Below are 14,341 nucleotides of genomic sequence, written 5' to 3'. Positions count from 1 at the left end.
GAATTATCGATGGCCTCAATTTGCTATTCTGAACCAGACCATGAAAAAGCAATCCTAGTCATCTTGATTTTGCATAGAACTTTTGCAATGAGCTCATTTTCTTCTATTATCATTCTTTGAAATTGGTAAATATCAGCTCATCGGAAGATTAAAATAACCAGAAGCACCATTTTTTTATCACTCCAGCTGAGTAGAAATTTTACTGTCCACAGAAAGCATGGGCCACAATTCTTCTTTCTCATAAAACAATTGCTATATGTGGGTCTGCTAGCTGAGAGCCATTGAACAACAGCTTACCTGCCCCAGTGGTTGTCACTTCTGGCTTGGCTGGAGGTACAAAGGGAGGCCAGTGTGATGGATGTTTCTGAACTAATTCAAACATCCTTAAATTCTCCTTTAGAATTTCCTGGGGAGATAACAAAACAGTTTTAAATACTTCAGAGTCACAACATTTCTAATTGGCAATCTTTGACCCCAAACCCTGAGACAGTGGTCTGCTGGTTGCCAGGTGAAAACAGGGGCCTAGAAAATACATGCATCCTCTACTTGAACCATCTGAAGACTCAGCCATCTTCAATTCTAGATACTGTTTAGCCAGGAAGGAAGGACATTGCGGGGACTATCTGATGAAGGCCAGCACTCACTGCCTATTCTCCATCATGAGGCATAGTTCCTGTGCCAGACGCATGGGTCCAGCTCACTTTAGGGGTGACATGTTCCTGAAGCATTGGCTCCAAAGAAATGTCAGTTAGTGAAATTAAATCTGCCCCAAGAGACTATTGCTACATATTGGCATGGTTTCAGTGGCAGTCCAACATGTATGGTATATATCCTAATTTACATGGCATAGTCTTAGCTGGGCATGGTGGCTCACGCCTGTAATCCCAGCACTTTGGGAGGCCGAGGTGGGCAGATCACCTGTGGTCAGGAGTTCAAGACCAGCCTGGCCAATGTGGTGAAACCCTGTCCCTACTAAAAATACAAAAATTAGCTGGGCATGGTGGTGGGCGCCTGTAATCCCAGCTACTCGGGAGGCTGAGGGAGGAGAATCGCTTGAACCTGGAGACGGAGGTTGCAGTGCGCCCAGATCCCGCCACTGCACTCCAGCCTGGGTGACGGAGCAAGCCTTTGTCTCAAAAAATAATAAAATAAAATAAAAGGCATAGTCTTATCAGAAAATTCTCATTCCACCTTTAAATGTGACATAAATACAGTTTTGCTGCATTCTAAAATGTAAGTATTGCCTTTAGAAAATAATTGTCTATTAATGAGATAAAACATTAGGTTTCATCACTAAAAATATCACTCCCTTGACATGCTAAGCATATTTCAAACCAAAATTTTTGTTCAGTTCCCCCGAAGTTATGCACAATTCCCCACACCTGATAGTTTCTTTGTTGCCTTAGTTTCTTTCTCTTGCAGTAAAGTCGTATCAGAGTAGGATTTTTTTTTACTATGAAAAACAATCTTGAAAAGGAATAAAATTGAGTAACTTCATTTTTCAGACTAAGAAAAACATATAGCTTTACCTTCTGAACAAGGCTACACCAGTTATCAAAGTCTTTTTCTTCTTTGCAGAAAAATCCCTTGGGGGAAAGCAAAAGAACACAACTTAGAATTACCTTTGGTATTGCACAATGGAGCTGTTGGCCCAGAATTAGGATGTGGGCCAGTCTCTGTGGATGTGACTTCTCAGCAATAAAGAAGGAAGACTGCCTGGGCTTCTCTCTCTCCTAACTCATTGCCTTACTCAGACATACACATCACTCTCTCAGTCTTGCTCTCATTCTCACCCTTGCTCTCTGTCCCTTTCCCTCTTTCCTCATGCTGCGAGATATTTTAACTTGAAGATCATCTTCAAAGTGTAGGGTTAATTCCATTACTTTCAGTGTACAAATACACACATCTCCAAAGAACATTCAATTAAGCCAACAAACAAAAGCCAAATGGTACTTTTAGCTAGAGGCAATACTTAAGAAGATGGCATTGACCTTCAGGAAATTATCTATCAGAATAGAGAGAACCATCAGTCTGTGCTTTCTCAACCTCAAAGCCATCCCAGAGTAGTGAAAGAATGGTTCACAAGAGGAGGACTTGCAGCTCCTGGTCACTGGTATACTGACAATTGGATTAAACTAGAGGAGAGGATGCAGACAGGCCTCAGAACCACTGGCTACTTCACGGGCAGATGCCCCTTCAGTGTGTGTAGACACCAACCATACTTATGGGGGAAAATCCTGCAGCTTCCTAGATTGTGTGCACCCAGGGCATCTTGCTCCCTTATCTCTCCCTAGTGATATCCCATCTTCCTCCCTGTGCCTGGGTAGCAATAATTTGAGGACAAGAAGGAAACAGGGGAAAGAGTAACTAACATTTATAGAATGCTTACAATGTGCCAGGCCCAGTGCTAAGTGCCTTACATGCATTGCACCTCATACAACCCCATAAGGAACGAACTATTGTTTTCCTCATTTTAGAGATGAGAAGACTGAGGCTCAGAAAGATTAAGTGACTCCTCCTAAGTGCGTAGTTAGTGATACGGTTTGGTGGTGTCCTCACCCAAATCTCATCTTGAATTGTAATAATCCCCACGTGTCAAGGGTGGGACCAGGTAGAGATAACTGAATCATGGGGGTGGTTTCCCCCATACCATCCTTGTGGTAGTGAATAAGTCTTATGAGATCTGATGGTTTTATAAATGGGAGTTCCCCTGCATAAGCTCTCTTGCCTGCCACCATGTAAGACATCCCTTTGCTCTTCCTTCATCTTCCACCATGATTGGGAGTCCTCCCCAGCCATGTGGAACTGTGAGTTAACTAAACATCTTTCCTTTATAAATTACCCAGCCTCAGGTATGTCTTTATCAGCAGTGGGAGAACAGACTAATACAGTTAGTAAGTGGCAGAGCCAAGATTCCAACTGGAGCAGTTTGGCTCCAGGGTCCATTCCTTCCCCACTACACTCTACTGCCTCTAATGGGGATAGTGAGCAAACATACTCTTGCCTTCCTACCTAGCAATCTGGATAACTCCCAGGGAACCAATCTGTACACATCGTATCTCCTGGCCCACCCAACCTACGAATACCCACCAATGCAACTGAAGGATCCAGGTTTAGGATGTTCATTCGCTGTGGGGACTGCAGGCAATGGAAAGTCTGGTCATTAACCGTTCCATTCTCTTCAGTGTCAACAAAGGTCTGGGTTGTGTGAGGGTCCAAGAAGATGAGCTCGTCACCTGTTTTGAAGGAGATATGCTTAACCTTCAAAGGATTACCGGTCCTGGCCCCACTGCTGTTGTTGGGAGGAGGCACTCTGGTTCTCTTAACCCCTCCCTTGGTGACAATGAGAATGGAATGACAGAAAGCCTAAAGCCAGGGTGAGCATGCTTAAAGGAAGCCACTTGCGCCCAAATCTTATCATTCAATGAGAAGATGTGCCCTAGCATTTACATCTCCTCAAAGTCCAAGTCCAAAAATGGAAAGTGACAGGTTTGAGAAAATGTGGGAATGAGAGACCACAGATGGCATGGCAGGCTCTGTGAGCAGCAGTAGCAAAGAGGCGGTAGGTGGAGTCACCAGGTCGTGGGCCCAGGTACCATTAGGGAGCTTTCTGCCTCTTTTGACATTGGAAAGCATCTCAGGCTAGACTGCTGGTTCTCAGCCCCATGCTCAGAAAGCACCTCTGGTAAGGGAGGAGGTCCTGACCTTCAAAAGAAATGCTGACTTTTTATGGAATGGGAATGCTGACTCTTTATGGATGAGAAACCAGTGAGCTGACTTCTGGTTGTGATTAGCTAGCAAGTTAGTACTTATTAGCAAGTTAGTAAGTTCCTGTCAGAAAGCACTGCCTTTGTCACATTAACATCAGTGCAGATACAGCTCACTTGGAAAATTCACTTTGAGATGACTGACCTTGACACAAGAGATATAAGCTATGCTTCATTAAATTGAAAAAGTCTAGGCCCAAAATAACATGGGAGGAGTTTAGGATAATAAAATTTCTGCTTTGACCTGATATTCAAAGGGCTGAGAGTCCCTCTAATGTTCATCAGCCACAGGCTGAGGAGGCAAAAGTGCCTAAGAGGTACCCCAGCCTCACTGTCCGGACCTGAGGGCCATCTGGTTCTCTGTGTGCTCAGCTATATCAGGCGAGCAAGGAGAGATCTACCTGCTGCCAAAGACTGGGGTAGGGAGGGATGCCCCAAAGACTCCCTCTGGAATGGTATCCAGGATTGTGTTGGGCACATCTACATGTTTCTGTCAGCAAAGAATATGTTCATTTCTGAAGTCTCATGAAAAGTTTAACATTTTTCTGTCATAAACCAAGGACAAACCACTTAATTCACTCTGTCTTAATTTTCTTGTTTTTAAACTAGGGTCATCGGGCCTGTTCTAGTTGCCTCATGGTATATTACAAGGACCAGAAGATTTCACCTCTGTGAAATGCTTAAAACACAATACAAATAGAAAGTGGCCAGAGAAATATTTTACTGCAAATCAACAGTATTTTCCTACAAATGCATGTTTAAGAGTATATAGAAATCAATCCCCCCATATGACTTGCTTTATGAAAGTCAAGGTAGATGTTTTTCCCCTAGACCACAGGTGGGCAAGATCAGTGATACTGAAAAAGCCTCAGATTACACTAAAGAGCAACCAAGATGGCTAGAAGGAAGCCTACCTAAGACCACAGAAAGGTCTGAGGGAAAGGAAGTTGTAGGCAAGAAAACAGAAAGCCAAAACAGGGTTAGAACTGAGTCATCTAATGGGATGTTTGGAGTTAAGGTGTTGAGAATAATAACATCTTCTCTGACTCTGACCAGGACCTTTTCCCATGGGTGGTGTGTGTGTGTGTGTGTGTGTGTGTGTGTGTGTGTGTGTGTGTGTGTGTGTGGATGTGCATGGAGTGGAGCTTTACGAGCTGCATCATTTTTTTTTTTTTTGAGACAGGGTCTCCCTCTGTGTGATGGTTAATACTGAGTGTCAACTTGACTGGATTGACAGATGCAAAGTACTGATCCCAGGTGTGTCTGCAAGGGTGTTGCCAAAGGAGATTAACATTTGAGTCAGTGGGCTGGGAAAGGCAGACCTGTCCTTAATCTGGGTGGGCACCATCTAACCAGCTGCCAGGGTGGCAGGCAGAAAAATGTGAAAAAGACAGACAGCCCTAGCCTCCCAGCCTACGTCTTTCTCCCGTGCTGGGTGCTTCCTGCCCTCAAACATTGGACTCCAAGTTCTTCAGTTTTAGAACTCAGACTGGCTGTCCTTGCTCCTCAGCCTGCAAATGGCCTATTGTGGGACCTTGTGATCATGTGAGTTAATACTTAATAAACTCATATATATATATTTTTTTTTCCCATTAGTTCTGTCCCTCTAGAGAATCCTGACTGATACAGATTTTGGTACCAGGAGTTGTTCTAGAGGAACAGAATATTAAGGATGGAGTTCTTTCATTGGTTTTGGGGTTTCTAGAGTTGGCTATTTAATATGATTAGACCCAAAAATGCTAAGGACTGTACTTCTAATAGTATAGGGAACACTGATAGTCCTTGGTGTGAACTGTTTAGAGAGTTATGCAAAATAAATGCATTTGACACACCTGAATCATCGCTCGTGAGAGGCAAGGAGTTCAGTGACTATACATAATACAATTGACCATACGTGGAAAACCAAGGAACATAATGAAGCTAGTTGGTTGCTCCTAAGTTCAGTGGACAAAGTCATGAAAGAAAATGATGAACTCAGGGATTCTAGCTCCAGGCTTCAGAAGCAGATATTGAACCTAAAATCTGCTAAGATTGCCCTAAGTGAGAGTCTTATCTCCTGTAGAGAAAGAGCTGAAATTGTGGAAAAACAGACACAAGCTCTTATCATGCGAGTGACTGGCCTCCAACAAAAGGTGCATGCACAGCCTCGCCAGGTGTCTACTGTTAAAGTGAGGGCATTGATTGGAAAAGAATGGGACCCTGCAACTTGGAATGGGAACGTGTGGGAGGACCCTGATGAAGCTGGGGACACTGAGTTGTAAACTCTGATGAACTTTTTTTGCCAGAAGAAACAGCTTCCCCATCTCCAGTAGTGGCAACATCCCCTCCCCGGCCCATGCTGTCATCAGCCTTTCCACCTTTGACTGAGGAGATAAACCCTGTGCTGCCTGAAGCAACAGTGATGGCCTCCTCTGAGGCAGTTGCCAGGCAAGATAATGTTGATTCTCCTCAGGAGCCACCCCCAACACCCCTGTTTGCTTCCAGACTTCAACTAGACTAAAGTCCTGGTGGGCTCCTGGAGGTCAGGTTGAGAGTGTGACCCATGAGGAGGTGCATTATACTCAAAAATAACTGCTTGAGTTTTCTAATTTATATAAACAGAAACCTGGAGAACAGGCATGGGAACGGATATTAAGGGTGTGGGATAATGGTGGAACGAACACAGAGTTGGATCAGGCTGAATTTATTGATTTGGGCCCACTATGTTAGAGACTCTGCATTTAATGTTGCAGCTCGGGGAGTTAAAAAAGGTTCTAATAGCTTATTTGCTTGGTTAGCTGAAATATGGATTAAAAGATGGCCCACTGTGAACGAGATGGAAATGCCTGATCTCCCTTGGTTTTATGTAGAGGAAGGGATCCAAAGGCTTAGGGAGATTGGGATGGTGGAGTGGATTAGTCACTTCAGACCTATTCATCCCAGCTGGGAGGGTCCAGAAGATATACCCTTGACCAATGCCTTGCAAAATAGATTTGTGAGGGCAGAACATGCATCTTCGAAGAGTACTGTAATTGCTCTTCTCTGTATGTCAGATCTAACAGTGGGAACTGCGTCACTCAACTACAAAATTTAAATATAATGGGAATAATTGGATCCTGAGGTGGCAGGGGCCAAGTGGCAGCACTCAACCATCAAAGGCAAGGTGGGCATAGCTACTGTAATGGACAGCAGAGGCAAAGCAATAGTCTGACTATTGCTTTCAGACTACTGCAATCAGAATAGTCTGACTCGTGTAGAGCTCTGGCATTTGCTAATTAATCATGGTGTTCCTAGAAGTGAAATTGATAGGAAGCCTACTGCATTCCTACTTAATTTATATAAGCAGAAAACTTCTAGGTCGAATGCACAAAAGACTAATTTGAATTACAGAAACAGAGAATCACAGCCCATCAATCAATTTCCAGACTTGAGCCAGTTTACAGACCCAGAACCCCTTGAATGAAGGGGAGGCCGGGTCGCCTTGAGGAAGGACCTCACTATATTACTGACAATTAATGCAGTGAATCGCTCTCCCATCCTTCCCCAAGGAGACTTCCGGCCTTTTAGCAGGGTAACTGTGCATTGGGGGAAGGGAAATGATCAGACATTTCAGGGCCTACTGGACACTGGCTCTGAGCTGACATTGATTCCAGGGAACCCAAAATATCATTGTGGTCCTCCAGTTAAAGTAGGGGCTTATGGAAGTCAGGTAATTAATGGAGTTTTAGTTCAGGTGCAACTTACAATGGGCCCAGTGGGTCCCCAGACTCATCCCGTGGTCATTTCCCCAGTGCCAGAATGCATAATTGGCATAGACATACTTAGCAGCTGGTAGAACCCCTACATTGGCTCCCTGACTGGTAGGGTGAGGGCTATTACAGTGAGAAAGGCCAAATGGAAGCCATTAGAGCTTCCTCTACCTAGGAAAATAGTAAATAAAAAACAATATTGCATCCCTGGAGGGATTGCAGAGATTAGTGCCACCATCAAGGACCTGAAAGACACAGAGGTGGTGATTCCCACCACATCCCAGTTCAACTTTCCCATTTGGCCTGTGCAGAAGACAGATGGATCTTGGAGAATGACAGTGGATTATTGTAAGCTTAACCAAGTGGTGCCTCCAATTGCAGCTGCTGTACCAGATGTGGCTTCATTGCTCGAGCAAATTAACACATCTCCTGGTACCTGGTATGCAGCTATTGACTTGGCAAATGCCTTTTTGTCCATTCCTGTCCATGAGGCCCACCAGAAGCAATTTGCCTTCAGCCGGCAAGGCCAGCAATATATCTTTACTGTCCTACCTCAGGGGCATATGAACTCTCCGTCTTTGTGTCATAATCTTATTTGGAGAGACCTTGATCGCTTTTCACTTCCACACTGGTCCATTACATTGATGACATTATGCTGACTGGATCCAGTGAGCAAAAAGTAGCAAACACACTGGACTTATTGGTAAGACATTTGCATGCCAGAGGATGGGAAATAAATCTGACTAAAATTCAGGGACCTTCTACTTCAGTAAAATTTCTAGGGGACAGTGGTGTGGGGCCTGTCAAGATATTCTTTCTAAGGTGAAGGATAAGTTGCTGCAATTGGCCCCTCCTACAACCAAGAAAGAGGCACAATGCCTTTTGGGCCTATTTGGATTTTGGAGGCAACACATTCCTCATTTGGGTGTGTTACTCTGACCCATTGAAGGGAAATCTTTCCAGTGGGCATAACTTCGAGCAGTGCACCTGGTTGTGCACTTTGCATGGAAGGAGAAACGGCCATATGTGCGATTATATACTAATTCATAGACTATAGTCAATGGTTTGACTGGATGGTCAAGGACTTGGAAGAAGCATGATTGGGAAATTGGTGCCAAATTTGGGGAAGAGGTATGTGGATGGACCTCTCTGAGTGGTCAAAAACTGTGAAGATATTTGTATGCCATGTGAGTACTCACCAGTGGGTGACCTCAGGAGAGGAGAATTTTAATAATCAAGTAGATAGGATGACCCATTCTGTGGATACCACTCAGCCTCTTTCCCCAGCCACCCGTGTCATCACCCAATGGGCCCATGAACAAAGTGGCCATGGTGGCAGGGATGGAGGTTACACATGGGTTCAGCAACATGGACTTCCACTCGCCAAGGCTGACCTGGCTACAGCCCCTGCTGAGTGCCCAATTTGCCAGCAGCAGAGACCAACACTGAGCCCTCAATATAGCACCATTCCTCAGGGTGATCAGCCAGCTACCTGGTGGCAGGTTGATTATATTGGGCTTCTTCCATCACGGAAAGGGCAGAGATTTATCCTCACTGGAATAAACACTTAGTCCACATATGGGTTTACTTATCCTGTATGCAATGCTTCTGCCAAGACTCCCATCCATGGACTCACAGAATGCCTTATCCACCTTCATGGTATTCCACACAGCTCTGACCAAGGCACTCACTTTATGGCTAAGAAAGTGTGGCAGTGGGCTCATTCTCATGGAATTCACTGGTCTTACCATGTTCCCCACCAGCCTTATCCAACATCATGGTATCCCACACAGACTCTGACCAAGGCACTCACTTTATGGCTAAGAAAGTGTGGCAGTGAGCTCATTCTCATGGAATTCACTGGTCTTACCATCTTCCCCATCAGCCTGAAGCAGCTGGATTGATAGAACGGTGGAATTTCATTTTGAAGTTACAATTACAATGCCAACTAGGTGACAATACTTTGTAGGGCTGGGGCAAAGTTTTCCAGAAGGCTGTGTAAGCTCTGAATTAGCATTCAATATATGGTACTCTTTCTCTCATAGCCAGGATTCACAGGTCCAGGAATCAAGGAGTGGAAGTGGAAGTGGCACCACTCACCATCAGCCCCAGTGATCCACCAGCAAAATTTTTGCTTCCTGTTCCCCCGACATTACGTTCTGCTGGCCTGGAGTTCTTAGTTCCAGAGGAAGGAATGCTGCCATCAGGAGACACAACAGTTCCATTAAACCGGAAGTTAAGATTGCCACCTGGACACTTTGGGCTCCTCTTCCCTTTACATCAACAGGCTAATAAGGGAGTTACAGTGTTGGCTGGGGTGACTGACTCGGACTATCAAGATGAAATCAGTCTACTACCCCACAATGGAGGTAAGAAAAAGTATGCATGGAATACAGGAGATCCATTTGGGTGTCTCTTAGTATTACCATGCCCTGTGATTAAGGTCAATGGGAAACTACAACAGCCCAATCCAGGCAGGACTACAAACGGCCCAGACCCTTCAGGAATGAAGGTTTGGGTCACTCCACCAGGAAAAAAAACATGACCTGCTGAAGTGTTTACTGATGGCAAAGGGAATACAGAATAGGTAGTAAAAGTAGGTAGTCATCAATACTAGCTACGACCACGTGACCAGCTACAGAAACGAGGACTGCAATTGTCATGAACATTTCCTCCTTCTTTTGTTAAAAATATGTTTGTGCATGTATACACTTGTACTAAGAAAATATTCTCATTTTATTTCCTTTCTCCTTTATCATGTGACATAAGATTTATTGACTTCACATCAGCATTTAAGTATTATTAAGTTCATGTAATAGTATTTGGGTTGGGGATTGGTGCGTTTCCAGTTGTATGAAGGATAGTTGTATTATGTTAGGCAAATTATGACCTTATTATTGTCTTTATCTGAAGATGATGTATGATCTCAGGATATGTATATGGGTTCAAGTTGACAAGGGGTGGACTTGTGATGGTTAATACTGAGTGTCAACTTGATTGGATTGAAGGAGACAAAGTACTGATCCTGGGTGTGCCTGTGAGGGTGTTGCCAAAGCAGATTAATATTTGAATCAGTGGGCTGGGAAAGGCAGACCCACTCTTAATCAGGTGGGCACAATCTAACCAGCTGCCAGGGTGGCAGGCAGAAAAATATGAAAAAGAGAGATGGGCCTAGCCTCCCAGCCTACATCTTTCTCCATGCTGGATGCTTCCTGCCCTCAAACATCAGACTCCAAGTTCTTCAGTTTTGGAACTCAGACTGGCTCTCCTTGCTCCTCAGCCTGCAGATGTCCTATTGTGGGACTTTGTGATCATGTGAGTTAATACTTAATAAACTCCCCTTTACATATATATGTGTGTGTGTGTGTGTGTATGTATGTTATATATACACACACACATATATATATTCACACATATATATGTATATATATTCCATTAGTTCTGGCCCTCTAGAGAACCCTGACTAATACAATCTGTCTCCCAGGCTGGAGTGCAGTGGCACAATCTTGGCTCACTGCAGCCTTGACCTCCTGGGCTCAAGCGATCTGCTTGGAAGCGATCCCCATCCCAGCCTTCCAAGTAGCTGGGTCTACAGGCATGCGCCACCACATCCAGCTAATTTTTTGTATTTTTGGTATAGACGGCATTTCACCATGTTGCCCAGGCTGGTCTCGAACTCCTGAGCTCAAGCGATCCACCTGCCTTGGCCTCCTAAAGTGCTGGGATTACAAGTGTGAGCCACTGCGCCTGGCCACAAGCTGCCACAAGCTGCATCATTTCTGAGAGTGCTTATAAGAGATATAGTACACTTAGGATAATGGCCTCCAGCTCCATCCATGTTGCTTCAGAGGACATGATTTCATTACTTTTTATGGCCACATAGTATTCCATGGTGTATATAACACATTTTATTTATCTAATCATCATCCATTGGGGTACAATGCTCAATATTTGGGCGACAGGTATACTAGAAGCCCAATCCCCACCATTACACATGTAATAACCATGTAACAAACAAACACATGTACCTCCTGAATCTGGAACAAAATTTTTTAAAAAAAGATATACAATAGATGTAAAAAGCTCTAGAAATGATCTGGGGACTAAACAAAGGTCTCCAGTGAGACCTGGAGTGAAAAGGCAGGCTGACCAACCACCTGCAGAGACAGGGCTAATGCTATGGATGTCCAGGTGGAAACCTATACCCAAGTGCAAGGAACCAACATCTCCTTCTCTCTAAGCAGGCAAAATTTGAAGGCCAGAGTGTCATCCTGGCCATATCCTCCCACACCTAGAGCTCTCTCAGCTTCCCACTGGGCAGGAGGGCCCTGGGGGAGCAATGGAAGGTGGTAGGTAGAGATGACCAAATTGGGATCGACTCTTGGCTTCACCACTTTCTAACAGAATCACCTTGAAGAAATAACTTTTTAATCTCTCTTAATTTTAGCTCTTAGTTTCACTGCATGTAAAACAGAAATAACAGTCTCTACCTCACAGAAATATTGTGTGTATTCTTGATTAATAATCAAGTAGATAGGATGACCCATTCTGTGGACACCACTCAGCCTTTTTCCTCAGCCACCCGTGTCATCATCCAATGGGCCCATGAACAAAGTGGCCATGGTGGCAGGGATAGAGGTTACACATGGGTTCAGCAACATGGACTTCCACTCACCAAGGCTGACCTGGCTACGGCCCCTGCTGAGTGCCCAATTTGCCAGCAGCACAGACCAACACTGAGCCCTCAATATGGCACCATTCCTTAGTGATATATATATATATGTATATGTATATGTAATACTTTGTGTATGTATTTGTATATGTAATACATTATATATATACAATGTATATGTAATACTTTGTGTATGTATATGTAATACATTTTATATATATTTATATATACATTTATTTTATATATTTATATATTATTTTATATATACATTTATATATACAAGGTATTTTCTATATACATTTATTTATATATACAATGTATTTTATATATACATTTATACATTTTATATATTTATAAAATGTATATAATACTTTGTATATGTATATGTATGTATATGTATATGTAATACATTTTATATATATATTTTATATATATAATGTATATATATGTATATATGTATAAATGTGTGTGTGTGTGTGTGTATATATGTGTAGACAGAGAGATAATATACTTTGCGAAGTCTCTGGAACAGGACAACTATTTAGAAAATGGCAATTTGCATCTCTTCCCTCCCTTCAGACATTCTGCCAATCTGGACCACTCAACCTCAAACAGTAAGGGTGTGAGTCAGAAAAGGGGAGTCGGAGGGACTTAAAGCCCTCAAGTGAAGTTTGCACAAAGGACTTATAAAAGTTAACAGGCAAATGGGCACTATGTGAACCTCTGTCTTGGGGTATCAAAGAACTGAGGATTGCCCACATCTTTTTAATGAGTAGTCAAACTTCACAAAAGCTACTCTGACCCAGTGGCCTCAAGAAACAGGAGGGCTACATCAACTTGGAGAAATTCTCTGTAGGTAACTTGGGATAGGGAGGCCAGGGCACCCAGGAATCACACACACTATTCACTGAGATTCCTCCAAAGTCATTTTCTAATCTGTTTCAAAGCTGTCCTCAAACACTGTTGTGGACTGAATGTTTATGTCTCCCTAAAATTCATATGTTGAAATCCTAACCCCCAGTATGATGGTATTAGGAAGTGGGGTCTTTGGGAGGTGATTTAGTCATGAGGGTGGAGCCCCTATGAATGGATTAGTGCCCTCATAAAAGAGACTCCAGAAAGCTCCTTTGCCTCTTCTGCCATTTGAGGACACAGCAAGAAAACAGCCATCTATGAACCTGGAAGTGGGCTCTCACCAGACACCAAATCTGCCAGTGCCTGGATCTTAGACCTCCAGCCTCCAGAACAGTGAGACATAAATTTCTGTTGTTTATAAAGCCACCTAGTCTATACTATTCTGTTATAGCCGCCTGAAGAGACTAAGTCATGCATGAGCAACTGGAAATCTATTTTTTGCAACATTTTCTTTGAACCCAAATGCTTAGGAACAGAGGGCATCTGATTTTGCAGAACTCCAAACACTAGGTTTTATACTTAGAAAAATAAAAGCCTTTACAGGCTCCACATTTTCCATTTAGCTGTAATTCTTGGGCTCAACCAATAGATGGCAGCATTAGAGAGAGCAGAGGCAGCTGTGCAATCCCCACGCCCCGCTCCACACCCCCCAACCTAAAGAGAGGAAGAAGGGGCTGGCAAAGGAAATAGGTATTGGGGTAAAGCAAGCTGCAGCCACCTTTCAGTGACTGTCCTATATGCCTGGCTCTTTGATGAACACTTTACTGTAAGATGACAACAGGGCGAGTCAGGCATTAGCCCTATTTTACATAAAAGGAACCTGAGACTGAATATTGATATCTTTTTCCTGAAGTCACACAGCTAGCAAGTGGGGGATTGGCATGCAAAGCCATGTGTGTCTGTTCCCATCCCACCTCACCTCCCTGAATGTCCAAGAGGAGATGTGTTGGGGAGGATAACTAAGGCCATCTCCGCCCTGTCCTTTGCACGTGCCCTCATGCCATTCCCTTGTAACTCCTGTAGCTCTCCTTTGTCTGTCAACCAATCTGACCTCATAACTTTCTTGAGGCCAAGTCTCAGACCACTCCACCCCTGCAACAGGCGTCCTGTACCAAATTTTCCTGGCCACATCACTCTCTAACTTATGCTCTTCAACACTAACCAGGTGTTTAGGCCCTGGGTATGCAAAGTGTGGTCTGTGGACCAGCAGCATCGGCACCACCTAGTTAGAAATGCAGAAACTCAGGCCGCACCCAAGA

The 14,341-nt window shown here is 43.8% G+C and overlaps 1 protein-coding gene across 4 annotated transcripts in view; it reads right to left on the bottom strand.

Annotated features, from left to right (window-relative positions):
* The window catches only part of ATG4A (autophagy related 4A cysteine peptidase), a 63,813-nt gene that overhangs the window by 1,294 nt on the left and 48,178 nt on the right, over nucleotides 1–14,341 (bottom strand). For all 4 annotated transcript variants that reach the window (XM_003819693.4, XM_034949967.2, XM_034949968.2 and 1 more), the window contains 3 exons: nucleotides 3,091–3,236; nucleotides 1,530–1,586; nucleotides 298–406 (listed from right to left, as the gene is read on the bottom strand). In XM_003819693.4, coding sequence (XP_003819741.1) covers nucleotides 298–406; nucleotides 1,530–1,586; nucleotides 3,091–3,236 — 312 coding nt within the window. The remainder of the gene's footprint in view (nucleotides 1–297; nucleotides 407–1,529; nucleotides 1,587–3,090; nucleotides 3,237–14,341) is intronic.

Source organism: Pan paniscus, chromosome X (genome assembly GCF_029289425.2).
Source record: "Pan paniscus chromosome X, NHGRI_mPanPan1-v2.0_pri, whole genome shotgun sequence".
Classification (NCBI taxonomy): domain Eukaryota; kingdom Metazoa; phylum Chordata; class Mammalia; order Primates; family Hominidae; genus Pan; species Pan paniscus.
The sequence above is the reverse complement of the archived record's forward strand: the minus strand, read 5'-3'. Positions and strand labels throughout refer to the sequence as shown.